The following is a 27,558-nucleotide window of genomic DNA, read 5'->3' as shown; positions in this document are numbered from 1 at the left end:
CGGGTCGTACTGGTGGTACGGGTCATACGGGTGGTACGGGTCACGCGGGTGGTACGGGTGGTACGGGTCATACGGGTGGTGCGGGTCATACAGGTGGTACGGCTCATATAGGTGGTATAAGCGAAACGAATGTATGGGTATTACAGGTTATGCAGGTGGTATGGGTTGTATTAGCTATTTGGGTCAAAATTAACATGCAGTAAAAGAATGTATTAAGACAGGCATGCCAGTTCACGAAGCACACAGTAAAATAAACAATGTAATGTAGGTATGCTGCAATGATATCAAATAAACAAGATCAGGCTAGAGTAATGTTTTGACTACTCATTTATTTAGGTCATTCAACATTTCAGAAATGAATCTGTTCATTTTTCTTAGCCTCTCAATGGCTGCCACTTCACTTTGTCTCCCAGCAATGTACTTGCTGAAGGCATCTGTAAAAATGAGCAGGAATATGTAGCAATAAGGGACTTACTGGTTCATATAGTTGATATACTTTATTGTCCCTAAATTCAGCAAAGTATACTAAGCATGAAACACTTACTTCCGACTGCCTCCAATTTCTTAGGCGTGAGTGCCCTCATGTGTAGAGCCTGGTTTTCCGAGCGCACGTAGCGCCGACAAGGGGCTCCTGTGATGCTCCTGTTGTGAAGGGCACTCACACCCTACAGAAGCTTGGTCGCCTCCTTACAGAAGAAGCTGTCTCTCGGACGCGAAAGCAGCCATGCCCATTTTTCCTGCTCCAGGAATATGCCGTTTCCTAGGTGAATCTGCGCAAAAAAAATGTGGAATCGTAATAAAAGACTCAAGAGATATCTTGTTTTTGAAAATGTTAGTTGCGCTCTTTGGTCGTGCGAGTATAGTTTTGCTCGTATGTATTCAAATAGTTCTGATGAATCTTACATTTCACTTCTGCAACTGCCTGCTATCTTGTATAACACTGGCATACTAAACGTTATCAAATATTCTTTTTCTAAAGCAAGTACAGTTCACAGAATGTATGTAAGCCTACAGGTGCATATAGTGCTCATTAATGGCAATACTACACCAGCCTTCACAAGAAGAATCATTAATGTTTAGATACTAAAAGACTGGGCAAAAAGTGGGGTGACATAGTAAGCTAGAAAAACATCAACACAATCCCTAATTAGAATTTTTACACTAATGCGGCTCCAGCGAAACAAAGGAGCATTCCTTTCAATGATCAATGAAAAGCAAATCACATACATCATTGCTGTCTTTAATTCTCACTTGAACAGTTTGTGAGAAGCTGTAAGACATTTTAAAAAGAAGCATATTTACAATTTCGAGAGCACTACATATGTGTGGAAGTTAAATTAACAACTATGTAACATATCTTACAGTTGTGTTACAGATGTTAGTAATGTTGAGTCTATAATATTCTACTAAAGTATAAGAGACCACCAGACACCCTAAAAGGCACTTAGAGCTGGCACTGACAAAAAGTGCTTTGGCACATTGCAGATGAAAATTTCTTTTGTCAAGTCCAATAATGAGGCACTCAGGAATCAAAAAGACAGAGCCTCAATTCATTTCTCTTTTTCCTGACATTAGGACTTGTCACAATATTAATGAAGCTTGTACTGAATGCCGTGACATTCCAAAAAAGGGTAATGCAGAAGATTGCACTGGTCATTCGTGAAATAACCTCCTGAATCTCTAAATTCACCAGTTCATAATTTACAAAATTATCCGTAGTAGATGAATAAACTAAGCATAAACATACAAAGAAGTGAAAGTGCAATGCAAGTTGCATAACTATGTATTCAACCCAGTAGTAAAAGTATTGTACTGAATAAACATAAATTTACAAAAAGTAGAGCTACTTCATCGTTCAACTGAATAAGGGCATGCACACAGAGACGGACACTAGAAAAAGAAAATGCCCACAACATAGGCTGTGTTCAAGTGTCTGTACGTGCCTTTATTCAGTTAAAAAATGAACGAATACCAACTAGCCTAACTATCCAAGCTACTGTAAAGCTACTTACTTAATTGTCCACCTGGGAAAACAGCAGCAGTTCATCACTGGCACCCATACCCTAAAAGGCAGAACGAAGGGAAAGTCGATCAGCTATAAAAAATATTAGGCACACATATGCCAGCATGGCTTCCAGGTATGAAAGTTAAGCATCATTTCCAAAACGTTTTTTTTATTTTCAGACACAACATAACTATCAGCCCTCATTTGTGCTTTGTTCAGCCCAATAACAGCTGCTGAAACTTTTATCCCTATTGTTTTCCCAGCTTATGCTCCATAAATTGTTAAAAGCCCAATCACTGAGCTGCACAACGAACTGATCAGTGTTCTACATTGTGTTAATAAAACAACCTAATTTTAATCGCTTTTAAAACTAAGTTCATGGTTTATACAGTTTCTAAAACAAAGCACCCTTTTAATTGACTACCATAATTTAATTCCTGCAATTTGGTGTGTTTTCTAGGCCAAAAACTTGCGCCTAACGTGAAGTTTACACATCATATTGCTTATGCTAAACAAACAACTGCCTTCGGTGTACGAGCCCTCATTAAATCTTCTTTATGTATCTCCTGTGATGCCTTATTGTTGCCCTGCTTTCAGAAACAGTCAAATCACCTATGGCATTATTACATGGGCAAATATGCATAACAATAATCTTTTGTCAACAGATAACATTCAGAATCGGGACATACACATAATTACTGACAGTTCTTTTTACTCTAATGCTGTTCGCCTTGTCGAGACTAACTTCATACTACTTGCATCTGACTTGTTATCACTTAATCATAACGGTAAGCAAACTAGCTTTTGTATGAACTGAGTTAATATAAGATGTTCAAAAATAATAATTGTGCAAAGTTTGCCCATAATTACAACTTCCTTACACCTAAACTTACATTAACTATGGCAGAATGACATCCTACTTTACAGTGATTAAATTATAGAACTTACTCCACACACTTGAAGAATTTCATCTCCTGAAACTAGCTTGCCAAAAAAGTTTATTCATGCAAAAAGCATATGCAATTAGCTTAAAAATTTTTGTAAATTTACATTTAGGTTTTGGGGTGAGTAAAGCTACGTGTGCAACTATTATTATGTTGAATGTGACTGAGAGATCCGGAACAGCCGCCCAATTGAAGCGAGCACACGGCTTACATCGTTTTTAGATACTGTCAGTTGGGAAAGCCCGCAATGGAGGTGGCACCGACTCGTACACGCTCAGAGGGGCGCGGTGCTAATGTATCCTTGAGAACAAGCTACCGCTGGCTTCCCGCGGCAGCGTTTAATTTGTTTTTTCCTTTTAGTTTGCTTGCTTGGATTACAGAGGTGGGAGCTTGAAGGTTAGATTTCTGTCACGCAAATCGTATTTAACATGGTACACAACAATCAAGCAAGCTTGAGTGAATTAGCAGTTTAACACAGTAAACATGCCGACCTTCAGTGCGCCCGGCTGTCTAAGTGGCTATGCCTATGAGGAAAACACTTGTGATCAGCAGTACTTCTTCAAACCCCCAAATTACCCTGCAGTTCTCAAGGACTGAACAGCTGCTATTCCATGAAAAGTCTTGCAGGTAATTGTCAAAACATACATAAATAATCATACATTTTTTAGGTACAGGCCCGAACCTTATTTATCTCTAAGTAGTACAGTCGAGCCCACATATAACGGCCCCACTTAAAACGAACTTTCGCTTCAAACGAACAATATCCGCGTAACCATGAAAATATATATTGGTTCAATGGCACAAAATCGCACTTAGAACGAACGTTTCCGAGCGCCGCTGATCGGTTACAGCGAACAGTCAGCGGTCTCCAGACTTCCCGGGAAACAAATTTCTACCACCGATCAGGCATCGGCGAGGTGCCCATACATTCTTATTGTTGAACGCTGACCCTGCCTCCACGACCCTCTAGTTGCTGCTCCCCAACCCATGAAGAAAGGAAAATGCCGACTGCTTTTTGTTATGCACCCCTCCGTCCTTTGTCCCCCCGCTACTCTGAGCACCCCGCATCGCCAGACGAGGTCCGCGTTTTCACACTGCCACCGATCTTTCGAAGACCGGTCGGCCATCTACCCTATTTTTAATCACTAGTACTGTCATTGGCATCGCCGGCCTGGAGTGACCAGACCATTTGCCAACATCGTCAGCCACCGACTGTAGCCGATAGTCTGCGTCTAGTGCACGAGCGTACGCTACCCCACCAACTCTGATAATTTGTGATTCGTTTCGTGTTAAGGACTTGTTCTCGCTTGCTTCGCACTCGACTCGGCATGCCTTCCGCGCACGTGCGGAAGCGCGAAAACGGCTGTTAATTTGCGCGCGACGAATCGCAAAATATCGAAGTTTGTTAGGCCACGCAAACTCGCCGACGCAACAAAAAGATTTTTTGACCACGTCCGCCGATTGTTCGAACACCCCCGCGCACTGATCCAGGCGGCCATGCTTTGACTTCTGCGCGCGCAGGCACTCTTTCCAAGTTTTTCTACGTGCGACTTTCGCGGACCTATCAAGCAAGCTACCCAACCTGCCTCCTTCCCGTGCGTTTCGGTTTTCAAGGTCGCCCTTCCGCCGCATCCTCTCCTCTCTTGTCGCAATTTGGAAACTAATTTCCTGCTGTTTCACATGCAGAGGTAGCAGACTACGCTCCTTCACCAATCTCAAAGCGACAGCAGCACCGCCTCCGCGGGATACGAGAGGGGGCAGTCCTCGCGGCTGCGACAGCGCGTGCTTACCCAAGTGACAGTATCTAAAAACGTCTCACACCAAGCCAAATCTGCCACTAGAACACATGAATGCTGTGCATGAGGTGTCCAGAAGCTGTTTATGCATACGACACTTAAACCGGCTCCTGAACTTTTTCGACGTAGCCGATGATCTTCGGGCATCTGCACAGCCGGTCAGGCAACTTTTTTTTAAATCACTTTCACACACAGTTTGTGGTCGCTGCTGCTACAACTGTCAAAACTTAACCGCCAGTTCTTCCAGCAAAGTCACCCCGCAGGGGCGCCTGCGCAAGTAGGCGTTTGGTGTGTAGCGACACCTCGGACTCGAGCTAGCAGGGGAGTTTCGGCTCTCTCCCACGCCTAGCCGTGCGTGGCTTTGCCGTGTCCGGGGAAAAGGGGATCTTGGGGGTTGAGCCAATGCTGGGTGAATGGACCTTTAAGGCCCCCCGGCAGAGGCAACACACCCCTTTGGCCCTGGCTTCACGTACACGGCACCCCTGGGCTGACCCACCCAGGGTAAATCAGTAGTCGCCTTTTCCTAATTGTCTCTCTCTCTACATCTTAGTCTTTTCTCATCTTTAAATCTATCCTGTCTTCTTCTCTCTTCCATTTACTTCCGATTTTTCCTGGCGGCAAGTGTTAACCTTGTGTATGTGCTCTGTCTTGGGCACAATATATTTGGTTATAGTGGCTGTGTACAGCTGACGTTGACATGCCTCATATAAATTTAGGACTTGTCACGTCCTCGTGATGGGCTCCATGGTGGGCGGCTGGCATGGCTGCCGAACTCATATTTCGTTTATGGCTTTTTCTTCTCTCCCTTCATTGCACGATCGTCCTCTCTCGAAGAGAGGGCGCACCGAAGGCTTTTGCAATTATTTCAGCAAACCGAAAGAAACCTTTCCCCGCTACCATGTAATCCATTGTGAAACCGCTAAAAAGAATACCAGAACTATTTCGCCTTTCGTTGTTTCCAAATGCCTCACCACTACACTTGGACCAGGTTACCAGGCTACAAGAATGGCCAGTGGGGATCTCCTCCTCGAGGTAAAAAGTCGGAGCCAGTATGAAAACCTCTCAAAACTAGAATCGTTTGGAAACATACCTATCTCAATTACACCCCACCGCTCACTCAACACTTCCCGAGGCGTTGTATCTGATCAAGACTTGCTTGACCTGACTGAAGGAGAGCTCCTCGAGGGCTGGAAGGACCAGCTGGTGACACAAGTACAAAGAATTAAAGTTAGGCGTGATAAGAAGAAAATCCCAACAAAACACATAATTGTGACATTTTGCACCAGTACCCTGCCTGAACATCTCGAAACAGGATACTTCAAGTTGAATGTGAGACCCTACATCCCCAACCCACGACGTTGCTTCAAATGCCAGCGTTTTGGTCACGGCTCTCAGAGTTGCCGCGGCCAACTCGTCTGCGGAAAGTGTGCCACCACAGGACACGCTACGGACAAGTGTAAGGTGGAGGATGGGGCCCACTGCGCAAAGTGCGATGGTGGCCATCCCGCATACTCCCGAACCTGTCCAACATGGAAAAAGAAAAAAGAAATTGTTACGATCAAAATCACACAAAACATTACTTTTCGAGAAGCCCGTCAACAAGTATCTGGTCTTTTCACAAACAAACCATCGTTTGCCGATGTAGTGCAACAGGGGGCAGCACAAAAACGGCCTACAGCAACTGCCCATGCCAGGCACAGTGTGCCCAGGCGGTCACCAATGCCCCCACCCACGGCGGGAACAGCCAAGGCTGCCCTGCCACTCGTCCCCACGGCGACAACCACGGCCGCTGCAAGCTCTTGCAGCGGCCAGGGTATCCGAGCACCAAAGGAGGTTCCTTCGACTTCTAGCCCAAGAGGACCGAAGGTTTCGCCCCCCGAGGTGAAGGAGACCCCAGGGTCGGCCGATACGAAGGCCTCGTCTCACCAGGCGAGGTCCCAAGCCCAAAACATCAACTCGCAAATGCGGGCACACAGTGCCTCTGAGGATGCAATGGACACCACGGTACCCCTGGTTCCGAAAGATCGCCGTAGCTCCCTGGAGCGCGCCAAAAGAAATAAAAAGCCAATAACGGGGCCCAGCGACGGCCCTGTTCTTTTAGTCTTAACACTTAGCTTAAGAAGCAGACACACCCATTTTTCCTTACACACAGCACTAGGTTACCTCCAATATGGCAACACAAATAATACATTGGAACGTCAGAGGACTCCTTAGAAACCTCGATGATGTTCAAGAGCTGTTTTGCAAACATTTGCCGAAAGTGCTGTGTGTACAGGAAACTCATTTAAAATCTAAAAACACGAATTTTTTGCGTCGGTATGTTCTCTTCCGAAAGGACAGAGATGATGCTGCGGCATCATCCGGTGGTGTAGCCATTATTGTCAATCAAAAAGGAGCATGCACACATTTACCACTGCAAACAATACTAGACGCAGTGGCTGTTCGAGCAGTTCTTTTCAACAAGCTCGTCACCATCTGCTCTCTGTACATACCCCCACACCACCATCTTCAAAAACTAGAATTCGAGTCCTTAATAGATCAACTACCCGAACCTTATCTGGACCTTGGTGACCTGAATGCTCATAGCAGTCTATGGGGTGATTCTCGCTGCGATGCACGAGGTCGTTTCATTGAACAGTTCCTTTTTTCCTCCGGTGCCTGTCTGTTGAATAGGAAAGAGGCAACATATTATAACCTTGCCAACAAAACCTACTCTTCCATAGATCTCAGCATCGCATCTCCTTCACTTGTACCATTACTCCAATCGAAAGTTCTAAATAATCCATACGGAAGTGACCATTTTCCTGTTGTTTTTAGTACACAAACATCATACAAATGTCCTCCACGAGTTCCCAAATGGCTTACACACAAAGCCGACTGGGAACAGTTTCATAACAACGCTCAGTTATGTTGGACTGACATATGTGGGCTAAGCATAGATGAAGCTGTGCAGTACTTTACAGCTCTCCTTATTAACGCAGCAGCCAAATGCATCCCACAAACATCTGAACAGCCCGGCAAGCGACACGTCCCATGGTGGAACACAAAGTGTCGTAATGCGCAAAAGGAACAGAACAGGGCATGGAGGTTGCTGCGAAACTCGCCGACAGCGGAAAACCTTGAGAGCTTTAAGAAAACAAAGTCTCAAGGCAGGAGAACGCGTCGGCAGGCCAGAAGAGAAAGCTGGCAGAAGTTTTTGTCAGGGATCAATTCATACACACAGGAAGCTAAAGTCTGGAACATGGTCGGTAGGATAGCAGGAAAACAAGGACACCCACTTCCACTCGTAAACACTCAGGGTGATACCTTGGAAGATCAGGCAAACTTCCTCGGTGCACACTTTGAAGGGATATTCAGCTCGTCCCACTATACCGACACTTTCCAGAAATACAGAACAAGAATAGAAACGCAGAAACTCGAACACAAATCCACTAGATACGAGGCGTATAACCAAGCTTTCAGTCTAGCTGAGCTCCGAACATCTCTAAGCTCCTGCAGTACTTCTGCCCCAGGTTCTGACCGTGTGGTGTATGAAATGTTAAAAACCTACCAGCCGAAACACGAAAAACTTTACTTTGTTTATACAATGCTATCTGGTTTTCTGGCACTATCCCTACCTCCTGGAAAGAGGCTATTATTATTTCCATTTTGAAAGAGGGCAAGGACCCTTCTTTAGCTTCAAGCTATAGACCTATTGCACTTACAAGCTCCTTGTGCAAAGTCTTCGAAAAAATGATAAACTGCCGACTTGTACATATCCTTGAAACAAACAATTTGCTCGACCCACTTCACCATGCGGGTTTCGAGAAAGTAGATCCACCACAGACCACCTTGTTCGTATTGAGGCTCAGATCAGAGACGCCTTCGTCTATAAACAATATTTTCTCTCTGTGTTCCTCGATATCGAAAAGACCTATGATACAACATGGCGTTTTGGAATTCTAAGAGACCTGTCCCACCTTGGCGTGCGCGGAAGAATGTTTCACATGATCGAAAGTTACCTGTCAAACCGGACGTTCCGTGTCCGAGTGGGCACGGTTCTTTCCCAAACATTTGTCCAGGAAACAGGCGTGCCACAAGGTGGTGTACTTAGCTGCACACTTTTTCTCATCAAAATGAATTCCTTGCACTTGTCCATCCCCCGCAATATGTTCTATTGTACATATGTCAACGAAGTCTAGCTTGGCTTCAAGTCATGCAACTTGGCAATGTGTGAGCGGCAGGTTCAGCTGGGTTTAAACAAGGTCTCCAAATGGGCAGATGAAAACGGATTTCGACTTAACCCACAAAAAAGCACGTGTGTCTTGTTCTCTCAAAAGAAAGGCATGCACTCGGAACCTGACATTCGACTGAATGGGCAACGTCTGTCTGTCAAAGCCGAGCATATATTCTTAGGCTTAATCTTGGACAACAAGTTGACCTTCGTACCGCACATCAACTATTTAAAAACAAAATGTTTAAAAGCCATGAATGTTATAAAAGTGTTTTCACGTACTACTTGGGGTAGTGATAGGCAATGCCTCATGAATCTGTATCGAAGCCTCATTCGCAACCGCTTAGATTATGGGGCTGTTATTTATCAGTCTGCGACTCAAAGTGATTTGAAGATTGCTGGATCCCGTGCACCATTTGGGCATCCACCTTTCTACGGGTGCTTTTCGCACCAGCCCTGTACAAAGCCTTTACGTTGAGTCAAATGAATAGTCGCTTCATCTACAGAGAACTTACATGTCCTTTGTATATTTTCTTAAGGTGAAAGCAGACAAGAAGCACCCCTCATACTCTACTATTAATGATCTGTCGAGCTACATTCTGTTTCAAAACAGGCCTTCGATGGGGCAGCCCCTCTCAGTTCGCCTGAAGGGTCTAGCTGGAGTGTCACTTGAACACAGTTTAATGGCTCCTGTAGCATACCCGCCACCGTGGCAATGGCAGACTATAGACTGCGATGTGTCTTTCCTAGAAGTAACAAAACATGCACCAATTGCCCATATCCGAACATACTTCCTGGAACTTCAACACAAATACATGTGACGTATGAAGTGATGGTTGGTAGAAGCAGAGAAGGAGGAAGTCACAGAATGGAATAAACATGGCGTATGAGCCAGGCCACGTCACCCAGTCATCATAGCGTCACACAAGTCGACAGAATGAAGACCTCGCAACCACTTCATCGCCCGGCCATCATCATCGAAGACCTCAGCGAGACGCAGTGACCGAACGCGGACCACCAAGACCACCAAGCATCATGACAGCAGCATCAGATGACCTTCCCATTCCCAAGTACACCGGAGCAGCGGACGATGGACCCGTGCAGGACTGGTTCTACCTGTACGAGCTCCACGCTACCGCTGCATCTTGGTCGGAACGGGAGATGGTTACGAACTTCAGCGACTACGTCACCGGTGAGGCATTTAAATTTTATCTCACCCACATATTCGACAACGACGAGTCTTGGCAAAAAATAAAAGAAGAAATGATCGTTTGGTTTCAAGACTCCAATGAATATTCGATTAGAACACGCACTCTCAATGCATTCGAACTCCGTCATCGCAGTCATAAGCAGCCCACACGCATTCGACCACGGAGCAAGGATTTACAATTTCCGTCAGGTGAAGCTAGCCACGTGCTAACGGAAAGACCACGCGATCGTTTTCACAACCTTCCACTTGGTTCCTCATCAGCGCAAATATCGCCAATGCTTAACTCTTCGCTGCATAAAATATTTGAATCCACTATTTATGACCCAGATGCATTTAATACATCGTGCGGCATGCGTACCTTGCAGACTAACTTGGTATCACCTGTCATCAACATTACTGATAAACCTGAGGAAGCACCTCATAAGACCCTCGCATTTACGCATGATGAGTTAGTAAATTCGCGCGAAACCAAAGCAGACAACGAATGTTCACAAAAATCTTATTCTGTCAAAGTATTCAGCTCAGCAGCTCAGCAAAGACAGAAGCATTCACAATCAGCATCATGTGAAGAAAAGTCTTCTGCAGAAACGACTGGTATTCATCAACCAACAGATCAAATCGACGTGAATCTAGTATACAACCTCACTGCCAACGATGAAAACAAAAGCTCAGGTGGTACTTCGGATGACACAAGTACTCTTCAGGCAACCACCAACAATGAGCGGTTTATGAATACAGAAGATTCAAGTGCGCGAAACCCCCCACATCGTCTTGTGCCAAAAACAGCTGCATTGGTTGGCGTTGTAGAAGCCTGCGGAGAAATCGCTAAGAATCCTGGCACACCACGATCAATGTTACACTCCAAGCGAGTCGACGAAACCGAGAAACTACAACGTCAACGTACGCTTCAACATTGTCAACGACGAAAGAAAACTTCATCGAAACCACTCTTAAGGCTCAAAGAACATAGCGAAAAGGCCCATCGTCGTGGATACATTCTCCACCAGAGATCAAAAATGGGCCTTCGATCAAAACATCTGCGACATCGCTATGGAAAATTTTCCAAAAGCCACAAAAGCACCCCTTGTACTCGGCAGTTACACAGGCAGCGCCCAATCAACCTCGATCAACGCGCACGCAAGCTGCCTGCACGGCCTTTGTATCACCCACGACGAGGAATTCGATGCGTACAATATCGAAACTGTCGATTCTGCAAAATGTTTAAGCCTCGTTCGTTCTTCACAAGAATACCAGCTGTGGTTACCCCTATCTCCACGTCCAAAGCATTTTTGTGTTATCCAGGACGCAACCACCAGCCTCGCCCACCAGAACTCCTGCGTTAACCGGACTGCTGCACTCCCCTGAAGTCTTTGAAAGTTTACGGAACTACCCTGGAGCATAGAACCAATTGTGAATTTCGACGTTTGTGACTTTTTAACATCTCTTTGTTTGCTTTTTCTTGTTTGTTCGTAATCCATGTCTTCTTTCGGGGGGAGGGGGAATCGTGTGACGTATGAAGTGATGGTTGGTAGAAGCAGAGAAGGAGGAAGTCACAGAATGGAATAAACATGGCGTATGAGCCAGGCCACGTCACCCAGTCATCATAGCGTCACATACACACGTCCTGAGTTCTTTACAGATGCCTCCGAGTCTAACTCCTATGTGTCCTACGTTGCTGTCGGCCCATCCTTTTCGGATGCTGGCCCTCTACATCCAGGCACAAGTATCTTCACAGCAGAAGCTTACGCGATACTTGTGGCAGCTAAACACATCAAACAATTACAAATACAAAAAGCAGTAATTTATACAGACTCCCTCGGTGTGGTAACAGCTCTGCACAGTCCTAAAAAACAAAAAAACCCGGTCCTTGTCTCACTTTACTCCATTTTGTGCACACTCTACACACTCAAACAACATGTTGTAGTGTGCTGGGTGCCAGGGCACCGTGAGATCCAAGGGAACATGAGGGCGGATCAGCTCGCAGCATCCGTCCACAAAAGCACTGCCCCTACACCCATAATAATCCCGGCCCTTGATCTTAAGCCGTCTCTCAAACGAAACCTCTGGGACTTCTGGCAGAGCAAGTGGGATACACACACACAAAACACACTACAGATTATTAAGCCACACCTTCGTCATTGGCTGCCAGTATCAAAATCACATCATACAGAGGTAATACTAACTAGACTCAGGATAGGACACACATACACGGCACACACATATCTTTTGTCCGGTGGCGATCCACCATTGTGTGACAAATGTGGTGAGGCATCAACAGTCCTTCACGTTTTAATCCAATGTAAACAATTAGAAACTCTAAGAAAACAGCATTTTCCATTACCCTACCTACAACATATACCTTTACACCCTGCAATGTTCGTTGGTAGGGAACCGCTTTTTAGTCATAAGTCATTGTTAGCGTTTTTAAAAGAAATTCATAATTTTCATATCATATACCCGGGCATCCCGTAGCACGACCTCTCCAGGGAGGTTTTCGCTGCGGTGGCTACACAGGAAAGCACTTGCCTCACGGCCCTTGGACGCAAGGGTATGAACGAGTGAGGTACTTGTGCTAATGCCATACATGTCCACAATCGTTTTACATTATCACCAACTTTTGTCATCTATTCACACCACACACACATTTCACGGCATGGTCATGATTTTATTACTTGTATGTTTTTACCCGCCTTACCGCGAGGAATTTTATGGCCCTTATACAGCCACTAATCACATTGTCCACATTCGTTGTCCCATGAACTGGCGCTCTTTGGCCATCAAATGGACCTTGCGCCAAAAAACACCATATATCATCATCATCATTCCAGCAAAGTCAAACGATGCCAAATTTAGAATGTAAAGAAATCCATAGGGTGATGAGACACCACCTAAAAAAACGTTGAAGACAACCTTATTCCCCGATCGTAACAAAAATGACAGCCCTGCATTGCCGGAGTTCCAGAACAATCTACCTCTGCCAGATGAAACAACATGGAAGCCCCATTGCGGAGTGGTTTGCTCCGATTCTGCCAGTAGAAAGCGGGAAATTGCTCCGAATTGACCAGGGGAACCCGGCGAGAAAATTTTTATCCTGCTGAACCAGTGCAATTCGGCATTGACAGATGGTCAAACTGCATTTGCTCAACTTTAAAATACTTGTCTGCATACAACTAACAATGACTAGATGTATATTGATTAAATAAACAAACTGAAAAGGTACAGGAGGCTAGCCTGACAATATAACCCTTATATTGAATTGAAAAAAAAACAAAGAAACAGCCATTTCAATTATAAAGTACACACCTGGCTGGTAGGTTCTTGAGAATCACTTGAAGTAGTTCCAGGGCGTGGTACCGGTGGCATCAATGGGCATGGCTTCATCCGTGGCTGCTCTGAAGAAGGCGACGGAGGCTCTGGTAGCAGTAAGTGCTGCGGCGATGGCAAAGGCAGCGTTGCTGACCACCCTTGTGGAGACAATGGCGAGCACGACCATATAGGTGGTGGCGACGGTGGCGATGCGTGTAGCGATGGCTGCATGAACTGCAACGGCCTTGCCTGAATATGCAAAAAAAATCTATATTACACTTTTGAAGCATAAACTTTTTTTTTGTAAGTTGAATCGAATTTGTTTTTTGTCAGTTTTATGATTGTATCTAACTTGTCTGAACTCACTCCAATATGCTTTTGGCGCTTTGTTTTTGGTGCAATACAGTGAAATCTCATTAACTCAAACACGCCTAATTAAGTAATAACAATTCACGGGACAGTTAAAGCTCATTGTATGTCATCTAAAACGACAGTATTATCAACAGCAGTGCCCTACTTGCCGAGAAATTAAGGTAAATGCACGGGAACAAATGCGCCGCAGTAGGACGTTCTTGAAATGATCCTTATGACGTCAGACAAACTGCCTACAATTAATCACGCGTAATCAAACTAGCTCACTAAATAAAGAACCTTCCAAGTATCAAAGGACGTAAAAAAATGCTGCTTGTTGAGTTCTTTCTCATGAAAAAAGAACCGGCGGGAGTTACAATGGGGAATGGCACAAGTGGTTAGAAAATTTAACTTGTTCCTGGTTAAACTAGACAGGCCGTGCCATCTAGCGCGGCGCTGTTGAGCCAAAACATGTCTGCTATTTCGGAGCCTATTGTAGGAAATTGATCGATGGCCGCTGTTGCTGATGCGGCTCCTGGTGCTTTAATTTCGCTATTAGTATTGGCAACCGTACAGTAAAAAGCCGGGCAACTTTGTGCAAGGCAACAGTGACGTGAGACTTTCCGCTTCTTGAGGCGGGTAAATTAAAGTGCGCTACCTGATGCAGACCACTAAAACATGATTTTATTTCAAAATAAGCACTTTCTTGACACAAAAAGTTTCTGGACCGGTAATCCAACAATAAAGGTCGACAACTTTGATTCTCCAGCTCGCACATTTGCCTCAACTGTACTGCTGACATCACTTCAAGTCGACCTATGAGAAGTCTCCGTTAACAAACATGGCAACGCAGTCATGTTTGCCAAGCCATAGTTGAGTGAGATTTGTAATACCATACTGGTTCGATTGTGCCATCATAAATATATTTCCTCTTTCATAAGTTGTGCAGCAATGTGTGATGATGCACACGGTTGACTGAATATTGCATCGAAATGTTTTGAAATCGGCGTGTCTAATCAATACTGAAGCAGGAAAATAACAACTGGGCACAGCTTCATTCCCCTTCACGGCTGCTTTAAAACAACAGATAACGAAAATCTTCTTTTTCTTTTAAGTCGATTGTATTGACCCGCCACGACTCCCAACATCTTTCTGCACTCCCATTTGTTTCACAAATGCCTACGGGATAGGCTACCTTAGAACAAGCAATGACATCATGTGACGTCGTGATGACACGACCAATTTGGGAAACTTATTTCTGATGCCACGATGATTGCATCACAAGGTAATATTTGTCACTTTTGTTGGTGCTGACGGCCACTTTTCGCACTTGATGAAGCATCTTAATGCATTGTCATATGCTCATACCTTCTCTTGAATGCTCCGGTGGGTGGCCTCATGTTCATAGGCGCCATGATTAGTGGATGTGCTTGTGCTGCATTCGTGGCTGCAACAGGAACGGCTAGCCAATGTTTCTGTAAGAGAGAAAATGTGAAAAATAAAGAGCGCACATTTCTTAATTGCATCCTGAACGAAGCATTAGTTTTTCAGAACTTCAATATACTACAACCTGATTATTACAAACATAATTATGTTGTATTTGCACAAAGCTACTCCAGCGTGACAGTCTGATATTTTTCCCGATTTTACCGGAGTGCTTATTGCTAAAATCCTCGGGTGCCATAAAACTCTTTCATACTCTGAAGTGCTCCAACCAAGTTGCCTTACCAATTTACTCTCTAGAAAACGTATTATAAACAAAAGGAAATTAATCCCATGCATAGTGTATTATACATCCCACTCAAAAAGATGCGTGAAGTTGAGATATTGACTGAAGCCTGTTAGGGTGAGAACATGATAAATAATGACACCAACCACGAAAAGAATACAAATGAGACATTTCAGCTCTCATGATGGGAGTCTTGTTCGGAGTGACAGCTAGATGGAGTGAAAATATGCTTATGAGGACTTCAAAAGTGACTCAAAACCGCGAGTGTAGATAAGAAAGAAGGTTCCATGTATTATCAATGGTTCCATGTGTTATGTGTATCTATTGTTTAAATCAGCATTGATTGCAAGTGGTGTCCTGAAGAGTTTTTTTTCTAAGCGTATGCCGTTATGCTAATCTATTTTATTGTTCAAGTTTTCAGGGTGTTTTGCCAAGGCATTGGAAGACACCTTTACCTCGTTGACATCATTGACATGCTGTCTGATTTGATGCTCAAAATTTCCAGTCTCATTGATATATACACAATCACAGTCTACAAGGTATTCAATAAGCATCAAGATCCCTTATTTTTTTGTCCTTCATTTTTACCAGCCGATAATGCAATTTGTAGGAATGAAACTACATGGACATCGTAATAGCTTTTGAACTAGTGCCTGACTCGCACGCATCAGACACGTACAGTATAGCGGCACGTTTTCTTGGGAACACACGATCAGATCTTTGCGGCTGAAAGAGCTGGCGTTTAACCAGAGTTCGAGTAGCCGGATGCTAAGAGATCTCTGTGAACTTGCTGTAAGTCAGCAGCCCTGCTGGTCTGCATTGTGCAGATGCTATTGGTTCTAGCGACAAGTGAAACAACCATCGTTATATTCTGGTTTGTCAGTTGCACCAAGTCAATGCCGGTACCTGATGTTGTGTGTTTTTTTCTGTAGACGGGAAACTTCAAACTGTGCTGGTCACATTTGACTCGGGCTAGCAAGCGTGTGGCTGCACTTGCTGTCTTCCAGAAATGATTTGGAGAAAGAAGTATCGTTGATGGCACACGGCACCACACAACAAATTTTTAAGTGGTTTGTGGCTTCCTCGATAAGCTCCGCTTTTTCAAATAGATGTCGCAAAAAAACAAGAAAAAAACGAGAAAAAAGAAGCACTGCTTGTTAAATTGGCATGAGAGAACACATTTTAAAAATGACGCCGATGGTTGGCGCCCAATGCGCCATATTCAATGCTCCTCACTGCTGGAATTCAAAATGGCAGTATAACACTATTGGCAAGCTCCCAAGCAGGTGATTATTCAAACACAATCCAGTTCTGCATGCACAATTAAATGCGGGTAGAAAAGCAACTAGCTCACTATCAAGAAGGTAGGAGTCAGTTACCCCCCGAGAATAAATGTAGAAATGGTGGGTGCATATCTCGCCACACAATGCTAAGGTCCCAGCATATGATTTTTTTTGCCATTGTAAACACGTCTCAGCTCATTTCCGAAAAAAAAGTAACCACATACCCATGCCCTGGATAGTATTGCGATACGGGCGATACATCGTAAAAGTATTTCACTACTTACATACAAATACATTTTTAAGAAGTATCTCGATACAGCAATACAGACACTCAAAAGTATCTCTGAAATACTTACTATCGCGATACTGCCCAGCCTTGCTCTTGAGACAGTTGTACACTAACAACTCCTCTAAGTGTCAGACAATTCAAACTGTTCCTTATAATTTTCAAAGGCAGGCCTCTCTAATGATCGATTCCTGCTAAAGAGATGCATTTTTGTTACATAAATTTTTTGAAGAAAGATAATAGTTCCAACAGGGTGGGTCGTGACGTTATATGTTCCTCCTCTGCTAAGCCGCCTGACCCCCCCCCCCCGGTACATATTGTCACGGGGTCGTGACGTGGTCGAAGACAGGAGACTTCTTGTTGGGATTTAACTGTTTATTTGGGCGAACCTGTGCCCGATAAACAGAAAGTCCAATTACAGCAGCAGTCTCGCACAGATAGCAGTCTCAGACTGATAGCGGCGAACGGAGCGTCGGCCCTCGATCAACAACTGACAAGCGGCGAAGCACGTCGGCATTTATACTCCCGCCGTCGAATGTTCTAGCGCTATCGCTGGCGGCGGCGTACGTTCCAGAACAATCTGTACCTTTTGCACAGTGGGCGTGATCTTATCGAAATGATCTACTACAGTCCGGAACCCTCTCGAAAACTGCAGGCGCGGTTTGCGCTGAGAATCGTGTGGTGTTTTGGGACGATAACAAAAACTTGGGAAACGGAACGTGGCATTGCCCCCCTCTGAAAAAGGCATCGTCTCGATGCTTTAACTAAAGATGAAGGTACAATAATAATGCAAGAAAGTACAATGAATACATTACGATACAACAATAATACAAAAAAACACTGTTTCAGTTTGTTAACGCGCATGAAACGGCTTGAGTCGTGCGACATGGACGACTTCAGGTCGCGATCGGCGTCGTTGAGAGTTCGTGATGCCGTCGGGGACAACCTCGCAATCAAGTGGGCCGAGACGTCGAATCACCCTGTACGGTCCGAAGTACCGTCGCAGAAGCTTTTCACTTAGTCCACGTCGGCGTATCGGCGTCCACACCCAAACAGGTTCACCGGGCTGGTATTCCACGAAGCGTCGTCGAAGGTTGTAACGGTGGCTATCGGTCGTCTGTTGATTCTTGATACGGAGCCGCGCAAGTTGTCGAGCTTCTTCGGCGCGATGAAGGTACTCGCTCACATCGAGGTTTTCTTCGTCGGTGACGTTGGGTAACATGGCATCGAGGGTCGTTGCCGGGCTCCTTCCGTAGACCAATTTGTATGGAGATATCTGCGTCGTCTCCTGCACCGCCGTGTTGTATGCGAAGGCCACATACGGAAGAATGGCATCCCACGTCTTGTGTTCGACATCGACGTACATTGACAGCATGTCGGCGATCGTCTTGTTAAGCCGCTCGGTGAGGCCGTTGGTCTGAGGGTGGTACGCTGTCGTCCGGCGGTGGTTTGTTTGGCTGTATGCCAAGATCGCTTGAGTTAAGTCGGCAGTGAATGCCGTTCCTCTGTCGGTGATAAGGACCTCCGGGGCGCCGTGACGTAGGACGATATTTTCGACGAAGAACTTAGCTACCTCGGATGCACTGCCTTTTGGCAGGGCTTTTGTCTCGGCGTAGCGGGTGAGGTAGTCGGTAGCTACCACGATCCACTTGTTTCCGAAAGCCGACGTCGGGAACGGCCCCAGTAGTTCCATACCGATCTGCTGGAAAGGTCGGCAAGGTGGATCAATTGGCTGCAGAAGTCCCGCTGGCCTTGTCGGCGGTGTCTTGCGTCGCTGACAGTCCCGGCATGTCCTCACATAATGAGTTACGTCGGTGGTAAGACGCGGCCAGTAGTACCTTTCTTGTATCCTCGCGAGCGTGCGAGAAACACCGAGGTGCCCTGCCGTCGGATCGTCGTGCAGGGCCTGCAGGAGTTCTGGTCGCAGAGCTGAAGGCACCACAAGGAGATACTTAGCCCGAAGCGGTGAAAAGTTTTTCTTTTGTAGAAGACCATTTCGTAGAAAAAACGACGCAAGTGCGCGCTTGAATACCTTCGGGACTTCGGCGGTCCTGCCTTCGAGGTATTCTATTAGGGCCTTAAGTTCCGGGTCGGCCCGCTGTCGTTCAGCGAAGTCGTCGGTAGTTATCGTTCCCAAGAAGTAGTCGTCATCCGGGTCGTCGGGTAGTGGTTGGTCGACAGGCGCACGAGAGAGACAGTCGGCGTCGGAGTGTTTTTTGCCGGACTTGTAAATGACAGTAATGTCATATTCTTGAAGTCTTAGGCTCCATCGTGCGAGGCGACCTGAAGGGTCCTTCAAAGTGGCTAGCCAACACAAGGCGTGGTGGTCGCTCACAACTTTGAAGGGCCTGCCGTAGAGGTATGGGCGAAATTTCGACGTAGCCCAGATGATGGCGAGGCACTCCTTTTCTGTTGTGGAATAATTTGCTTCTGCTTTGGATAGCGATCGGCTGGCGTAACTAATAACCCTTTCAAGTCCGTCAGCCCTCTGCACAAGAACGGCGTCCAAGACCTACGCTGCTTGCGTCAGTGTGTATTTCTGTCTCGGCGAATTCGTCGAAATGGGCAAGTAACGGAGGCGTCTGGAGGCGATGTTTAAGCTCCTGGAAAGCGTGTTCCTGTGGCGTTTCCCACTTGAACTCCACGTCGGCCTTGGTAAGGTTAGTGAGAGGATCGGCGATGCGGGCGAAGTTTTTCGCGAACCGTCTATAATAGGCGCACAGGCCCAGAAATCGCGCACGGCTTTCTTGTCAGTGGGCGGCGGGAATTCGGTGATGGCGGCTGTTTTTCGTGGATCAGGACGAAATCTAGACTTGCTAATAACGTGCCCCAAAAACAAGAGCTCTTCATACGCAAATCCGCACTTTTCTGGCTTCAGTGTGAGTCCGGAAGTCTTGATGGCTTGAAGTACAGCTTCAAGGCGCCGAAGATGCTCGTCGAAACTCGAGGAAAACACGACGACGTCGTCCAAGTACACAAGGCAAGTCTGCCACTTCAATCCTGCCAGTACTGTATCCATAACGCGTTGAAAAGTTGCAGGCGCTGAGCAAAGGCCGAAGGGCATCACCTTAAACTCGAAGAGGCCGTCCGGTGTTATAAACGCCGTCTTCTCTCGGTCTCTTTCGTCGACTTCGATTTGCCAATAGCCAGTCTTGAGGTCCATGGACGAAAAGTACTTGGCGTTATGGAGCCGATCAAGTGCGTCGTCTATTCGTGGGAGAGGATACACGTCCTTTCTTGTGATTTTGTTCAGGTGGCGATAATCGACGCAGAAACGTAGGGTCCCATCCTTTTTCTTCACTAACACCACGGGGGATGCCCATGGGCTCTTGGACGGCTGGATAATGTCATCCCGCAACATTTCATCAACTTGTCTCTATATGGCCTCACGTTCTCGCGTCGAAACCCTGTACGGACTCTGACGGAGTGGTCTGGCATTTTCTTCGGTTATGATGCGATGTTTCGTGATTGGGGTCTGCCGAATTTGCGATGACGACGAAAAGCAATCTTCGTATTGCAGGAGCAGGGCCTTGAGCTGTTCTTGCTTATCGTTCGAAAGTCTGGGATTGACGTCGAAAGCTATGGGAGGGGCTTGGTTCCTCTGAGCAGGTTCCGCAGAATCGGCGAGGGCGAAAGCACTGGTGGCTTCGGCAATTTCTTCGATGTATGCGACCGTTGTTCCTTTGTTCACATGTTTGTACTCATTGCTGAAATTTGTGAGCATAACCGTTGCTTTGCCTCCCCGCAACTCTGCAATTCCTTTTGCGACGCATATATTTCGGGTGACCAACAGATGCCGACTGCCTTCAACGACGCCTTCGAAGTCAGGTGATTTAGAAGCGCCGACTGAAATAATGACGCTTGAGCGAGGCGGAATGGTGACTTGTTTTTCCAGCACATTTAAGGCATGGTGTCCCGACAGGGTGCGCGGCGGTAGTGCTTCTTCTTTGGATAACGTTATCGACTTTCTTTTTAGGTTGATGACAGCACCATGGAGGCATAAGAAGTCCTTGCCAAGGATGACATCTTTCTTTCTCACAGCACCTCTCATGGAGGTGCTGCTTCGTTCATGTACCGGACGCCACCGTCAAGCCGTGTACCCAGCACCTCCACCAAATGTCACGGGGTCGTGACGTGGTCGAAGACAGGAGACTTCTTGTTGGGATTTAACTGTTTATTTGGGCGAACCTGTGCCCGATAAACAGAAAGTCCAATTACAGCAGCAGTCTCGCACAGATAGCAGTCTCAGACTGATAGCGGCGAACGGAGCGTCGGCCTTCGATCAACAACTGACAAGTGGCGAAGCGCGTCGGCATTTATACTCCCGCCGTCGAATGTTCTAGCGCTATCGCTGGCGGCGGCGTACGTTCCAGAACAATCTGTACCATTTGCACAGTGGGCGTGATCTTATCGAAATGATCTACTACAGTCCGGAACCCTCTCGAAAACTGCAGGCGCGGTTTGCGCTGAGAATCGTGTGGTGTTTTGGGACGATAACAAAAACTTGGGAAATGGAACGTGGCAATATGAATTTAATGAGAAAGAATGCACTTTGATGGGTGGTGTCTGATGGAATCGTGCCTAAAGCCACATTTTTTTCTGTTACCTTGCTGGAGCCGTCCACAGTTTGGTGAAAAAGGGTAGGAGGAGCGGAGTCGATTCATACAGAACATACGCTTTGCTGGCTGCTGATTCCTGCTAGTGCTGATGTAACCACTGCACTGTCGCAGAAGGAAACACCATTCAGCAACTATCACAGCTGTTTCCATACTAAGTGGCCACTCTCTCACACAAATCTGATTCCATAAAGGGCTGCATTGTTTTGGTTTTCTTAATTCTGATCATACAGTTAACGTCCGATTTCTCGGACTACTGTAATCCTGGGCATGCCTGATTTCCTGGACTGATCTGTGGCATCATCAAGTTCCCCATACAGTCAATGTATTAAAAAGTCCTAAATTTCGGACATTTATAGCTTTCACCGTCCAATTTTACTGCTAACTTTTTACTGCTAACTGCGGACTTGAAGTCACTATCAGCACCACTATTTTGGTTCTTTTCGTACCCTCGAACCCACTGTGACGTGGCTGCCGTACCCTCGACACCGCAAATGCCGGAATCCAGCGCACGCCAATTTGTAGCCAGCCATGGCTTAGACAAACCTGTGGTCACAACTGCATGGTGCTGTTACTAATGTTACTATAAGGCTGTGCTCCAGCGGGAAAGCTACGCTGTTGACCTATAGTCTTCCGTCGGCATGCTTCCCGTCTCATAGAAGGCGGTAACGCAACAGACCCCCAGGAACTGTTTTCGCCACGCCAGCTTTAAAACCCACACAGTGCTGGTGTTTCGATTTCAGCCGGGATAACCTTGGAGGGCTTTGCCGACGCTAGCAAAAATCTTGAGCTGTGTGCGGAATTTACCGGTGACGAAATCATTCAAGTTACTAAAGGTCTCGACAACTCCGACACAGAGATCAAAGAGGCAGAGCCTACACGGGCAACAAGTTCGGTGTTCACGCGAGCTTGACATCGTCATAGGTGTACAGTGACAGCATGACATCAGCTGGTATTGAGGCAAACATAATGGGGGCAAGTGGAACTCCGTGCAAACGAAAATAAGCGAGTCCTTCTAGCGCTTAATTTTTACAAATGCAGTAGCGTCGGTCACATCAAATTTTTTCTTTTCGCTTTTTTTATTAGAAACGGCTCTTTTCGGGGCCACCTAAATAATGCACTTGTTGAATTGCAACGAGAATCCTGTACTCCTGCCGTGACCCTTTCCGTCAGTGAAAAATACCTATTTAAAAAGTGTATTTTTACTTGCATACGTTTTTCCAGACTGCCTGATTTTCCGGACCTTTCGCAATCCCTTGAGTGTCCACTAAATCGGATGTCGACTGTACAACATTATTCCAAAGGGCTATTTCAGGTACCACTTCCTTAATGTGGAACAAAAAGCATCGAAATAACATGAAGATGCCAAAGAAAAAGTGTCAGGGTAAACATAACCACAGCACTCACTGACTGCACGAAAAATCATTTTTAAAAAATTCTAAAAGACAGCATGGAATAAATATAACTTACTGAGTTCGTTTTGCAGCATGTCTTGCAGCTTGTCATTTTTTTCTCAAGTATTTCTATTATTTCCTCTAGTCTTTGCTTTTTCTTGAGCTGCCTCGTAAGGTTCCTCTCTTTTTCGAGCCGACTCAGTTCGACAAGCTCTTTTTCGGAGCTCGCACTGCTTCGGCGCCTCTTTGTTCTTGGTTGCGGATTTTTTCTTTTTTTTTGAATGCTAGCAAATAAACACATCAACCCAAAGCCAACATCACTGATTAGAAGCCAAAAACGAGCAAGTATGCCAGGAAACATAAACGCTCCATTGATACAAACATAATTCAGGTTGCAGCAACTACCTAGCGTATGAAGTTCAGTAGGGTTGAAAGCTGGGCTAGTAGGTGAGATATCATTTCAACATATGGTATAGTAGTGCAAACTCGACGGGGACCTGAGGACAAGAAAACATGCCACTGTGAGACTAGCGAGTGCAGTCTTTTTTTGTCCTCAGTGTCCCCATCAAATTTGCGCTACTACACCATAAGTTAAAATGATATCTAGCATATTCCAGCCATGACTAGTGAGCATTCTAACACCCTGTCACACAGCAGATCTAATGTCATTCGTTTGCAGTGCCCTTTCTTTGCTGTCACACGGGGAAACTAATGCCATTTGATGAAAACGACCTTTTCTGTGGAACGAGTTCCTGCAACACAATCGCATTCGATTTCTGACTGAGTAGTCTCAATGTCAGGGACCTTTAGGGAAATGGCTATAAATTCAGTATATATACATTTTATAATTTATGAAGATCTTGTTCCTTACTAGCTCAACTTATTACTGGTTTAATGACATGATAGCAGGTGCAAAAGTTAAAAAAAAACAAATTAAGGGACCCTAAAGCTTTTTTTTTCAGGAGTTGAAGCAATAAGGATATCCTGTTGCTACTACGTGCATCGAACACTTGGTGCATGAAACCTTTTCGAACTTCTTACGCACCCACTATGTGGCCTTAAGGGAATAGGTACAGTAGCGCATGTCCCTTTGGTAGTGCGTGACCGGTTTTAAACCTCCAAACCATTATGATAATGACATGTTATGACGCCCGCTAGAAATGGCAGGTTGTACCACGCATTATTCCTGCAATATTTCATGTTGCATTGTAAAGCATGTATACAGGACGGGTGTGTTTGTTAAGTATGAAAGGTAATTTCACTGTAGTTCCAAGCAGAGGAAGTTCGTTCATTGTATTTCCAAACAGATACGTGGCCGTGTGGTAGAAAATTCGCTTGCCATGCAAAGGAACTGCGTCTCAAGAATTTTTATTGTTTATTTTACTTGCATTATTCTCAGTTTTTCAGTAGCGCATAAGATGATTTTTCGCTCACAACCAATGATGCCTACGCCGGAATTTCTGCAAATCGAGCTCTCTAATGCCATAGCGTTAAAAAGAAGCTACTCTCCATGACAACAGCTTAACGCAGGGCATGTTTCGTTTGTGGCCTGTTGTCATTATTGCCTGTATTGTGGATATTAATCAAGTGGTGGCCAAGGTGGTGACTACATGAAATCGTTGCTGCCATCTCATTTCTGCATCGGGGGAGTAGGTTGTGCACCCTGCTTCAGTTGACTGTACTCCTGCCCGGTCATACCATCGGCCACCGGTATACGAGTGTGTCGTGCAGCTGTGGCAAGTTTTCATTTAAAACTGCTAGTTTTTTTAATATAGGTGCATCTTTCCACCCATAAAAATTATTTTGTGGATACGCGCATGTTACATACAAGTTTAATTATATGTTTATTTTTCCCAAAGCCATGGGTCAGGAGGGCTGAGGTCATGGTCATCATTTCAAACCGACATTTGTTTTTGTCATGGGACAGCACGCAGGTAAAATGAAATTAGGTCAGCTTAATGTAATTTGTTGTGAATGGCATTGAATTTGCCGTGTGTCAAGGGTATAACATCTCTCACATTCCAAGGCATCCCGATAACCACCACAGCCACCATAGCTGCAGTGATATTCGATTTCAAACTGTGCAATTTCCGCACCCCCCAGACTTGCGCTAAATTGTCTAGAAAAATTCTTAGCTGCATCACAACATCAATAAACAGATAGTTACCATGACTGCAACAAAAACAACTATGCCATACCAACTGTTGCCACATAATAGGATAAAAGCGACAACACTAACACACAATGTCATCTAAAAAGCTGACAAAAGCATATCTGTGAAATTTAACATAGGTCACTAAGTAAATTGTAACCAAAATGCTGGAAGTTGCTGCTCTGTGCCTGCTATTCTCTCTAATGTCACTCTGTGCAGGGCAAAGTTACCATTTGTGTAACAAGCAGCCATATTATGCCTACCTAGCTTTGTGTACACTGATGAGATTTATACCCAACAAGTTTCAAGTAATCAATTACTTTTCCAAAACTAACATTCTGGGTAACTCAATTAGGTTTACTTGTCATTGTTTACCAGTTATCATTGACTTTTTTCATAAATAATCAAGTTATAACCAGTATTCTACAGCACTTTTTGTCCTAATACCCTGTAAGGACCCCCCTCCCCTCTTTGTCAGACAATGGCCACAACAGACTGCACATGCATGCTCCTTTCCTTAAGGCCTTCTCACCTGTTGCGAAAGCAATGGTAGTTTCTCAGTATGTTTTGCCACCTATCGGTTGTAAGGGTGCTGCAACCCTGACTTTGCATCTCCCGTGTCCCGTACACATCAGAAGACTGTTGCTCGATGTAAAACCGCGAAATGGGAATCGTCCACTGGGAGGGCGATTATTCAAGAAGCTGTAATTTTATCACCACTTCAAAATTGATGCTCATTGTACACTAGCTGCATTATCTACACATAGTGCCCTGTAAGAAGAGCTCTCCAAGACTTTTGTCCTTTCAAAGAACTTCTGAGCAGCTTCCACTGCTATAAAACTGCCAAACACAGTCACAGAGGAACATCTCATCCTTGTTTTGCAGCTTCATGAAATTTAGAATTATGCCATTTCAATACAGTTATAAGTGCTATAAGTACCAAATCTGGCAGCATAGTATTAGCACTTATATTTGAAAATGCAATAGTCACTCCTTGCCCAGGTGCCTGATGCAGGTCACGGACGATTTCAAGAAAACAAAAAGTTTCATGTATGTTACCTTTTCAGTTGTCTCTTCTTCACTGTCTATGTCATAAAAGACAGTGTCAGGAACCAACAGCCGCTTCTTTCCCATCTTCTGGATAAGGTCACTGAAGGTGGCTACAGAAATTATCAAGCGAAATTAAATTTTAGCAGGCCACTAAAGCACCAATGTGGCATGAAGACCACAAATGCATGCAAAGTAAACTACATATCTATTCTACCACAAAAGTTTGGTTCTGCAGAAAGAAAGCTGCGCTGTACATGCATTCGCTTCTAGATGATGCAAGTCAATGCCTGATGGTAAGAGTTATGCAAGTATTTAAACCTTGAGACAAACCACATGTTCCTAGTTATAGCACAATCTCAATTAATTTACCAGGTGATCACATATGAGCTATTGGGACACACATCACCAAAACAATTAGTCAAAGCTTTTGAACGTAATTCAGTCTGTGTGAGCAACACCATTCCTAGGAATGCTTATTAACTGTCCCGCAGTAGCTTTTCAAGTTCTATTTTATTACCATTGCATTCTATTCTATAGAAAAAACATCTAATTACATTAAACTCGTCAAAATAATTTTGGCATTGCCATTTACTTATAGCTTCAACATGCAGCAGTTCAAAGATCTTGTCAATTGAAATGTCTAGGTGCAAAGATTGCGTCAAGTTCAAACTAGAACAAGATAATCAGAAAATATGTGTAGCTCAGCTGATCGCAAGCTGGGCATTCAGTTCAGTTTATTACCTTAAAGGCCCCCCTTTCTAGGAGGGGCATTACATAAGGGCTGTGGTTTTATTTAGGTTAACAATAAGCAGTAAGAGTTGTTTTAGCATTGAAGATGATCAATAATACGATCTTGAAAGGCAGATGATAACATTTATGGCGTTGTTACAAGACATAGTATATACCCGCATTACCGAACAGGTCTAACCTGCCTGAACTGCCTATATGCCGACGGACCGCACGCTTTGATTGATTGATTGATTGATTGATATGTGGGATTTAACGTCCCAAAACCACTATATGATTATGAGAGACGCCGTAGTGGAGGGCTCCGGAAATTTAGACCACCTGGGGTTCTTTAACGCGTACCCAAATCTGAGCACACGGGCTTACAACATTTCGGCCTCCATCGGAAATGCAGCCGCCGCAGCCGGGATTTGAACCCGCGCCCTGCGGGTCAGCAGCCGAGTACCTTAGCCACTAGACCACCGCGGCGGGGGGAC

The 27,558-nt window shown here is 45.1% G+C and overlaps 1 protein-coding gene across 1 annotated transcript; it reads right to left on the bottom strand.

Annotated features, from left to right (window-relative positions):
* Positions 1-309: 309 nt before the first annotated feature.
* On the bottom strand, positions 310-27,558 carry LOC142796231 (uncharacterized). The gene is made up of 6 exons (XM_075886429.1): positions 23,210-27,558; positions 15,194-15,300; positions 13,472-13,723; positions 2,013-2,063; positions 545-770; positions 310-434 (listed from the first exon to the last, which is right to left on the bottom strand). The coding sequence occupies exons 1-4, from the start codon at positions 23,226-23,228 to the stop codon at positions 2,013-2,015; spliced, it is 429 nt and encodes a 142-aa protein (XP_075742544.1). The 5' UTR covers positions 23,229-27,558; the 3' UTR covers positions 310-434; positions 545-770.

This window comes from Rhipicephalus microplus, chromosome 2 (assembly GCF_043290135.1).
Source record: "Rhipicephalus microplus isolate Deutch F79 chromosome 2, USDA_Rmic, whole genome shotgun sequence".
NCBI classification, from domain to species: Eukaryota; Metazoa; Arthropoda; class Arachnida; order Ixodida; family Ixodidae; genus Rhipicephalus; species Rhipicephalus microplus.
The sequence above is the reverse complement of the archived record's forward strand: the minus strand, read 5'-3'. Positions and strand labels throughout refer to the sequence as shown.

Bases quoted from the DNA above. Each gene is read 5' to 3' on its own strand.
- LOC142796231 (XM_075886429.1), bottom strand. The intron at 13,724-15,193 runs GTATGAGCATAT...TTGCATATTCAG, and splicing joins ACCGGAGCATTCAAGAGAAG to GCAAGGCCGTTGCAGTTCAT. The intron at 2,064-13,471 runs GTGTGTACTTTA...TCTGCCTTTTAG, and splicing joins CTCAAGAACCTACCAGCCAG to GGTATGGGTGCCAGTGATGA.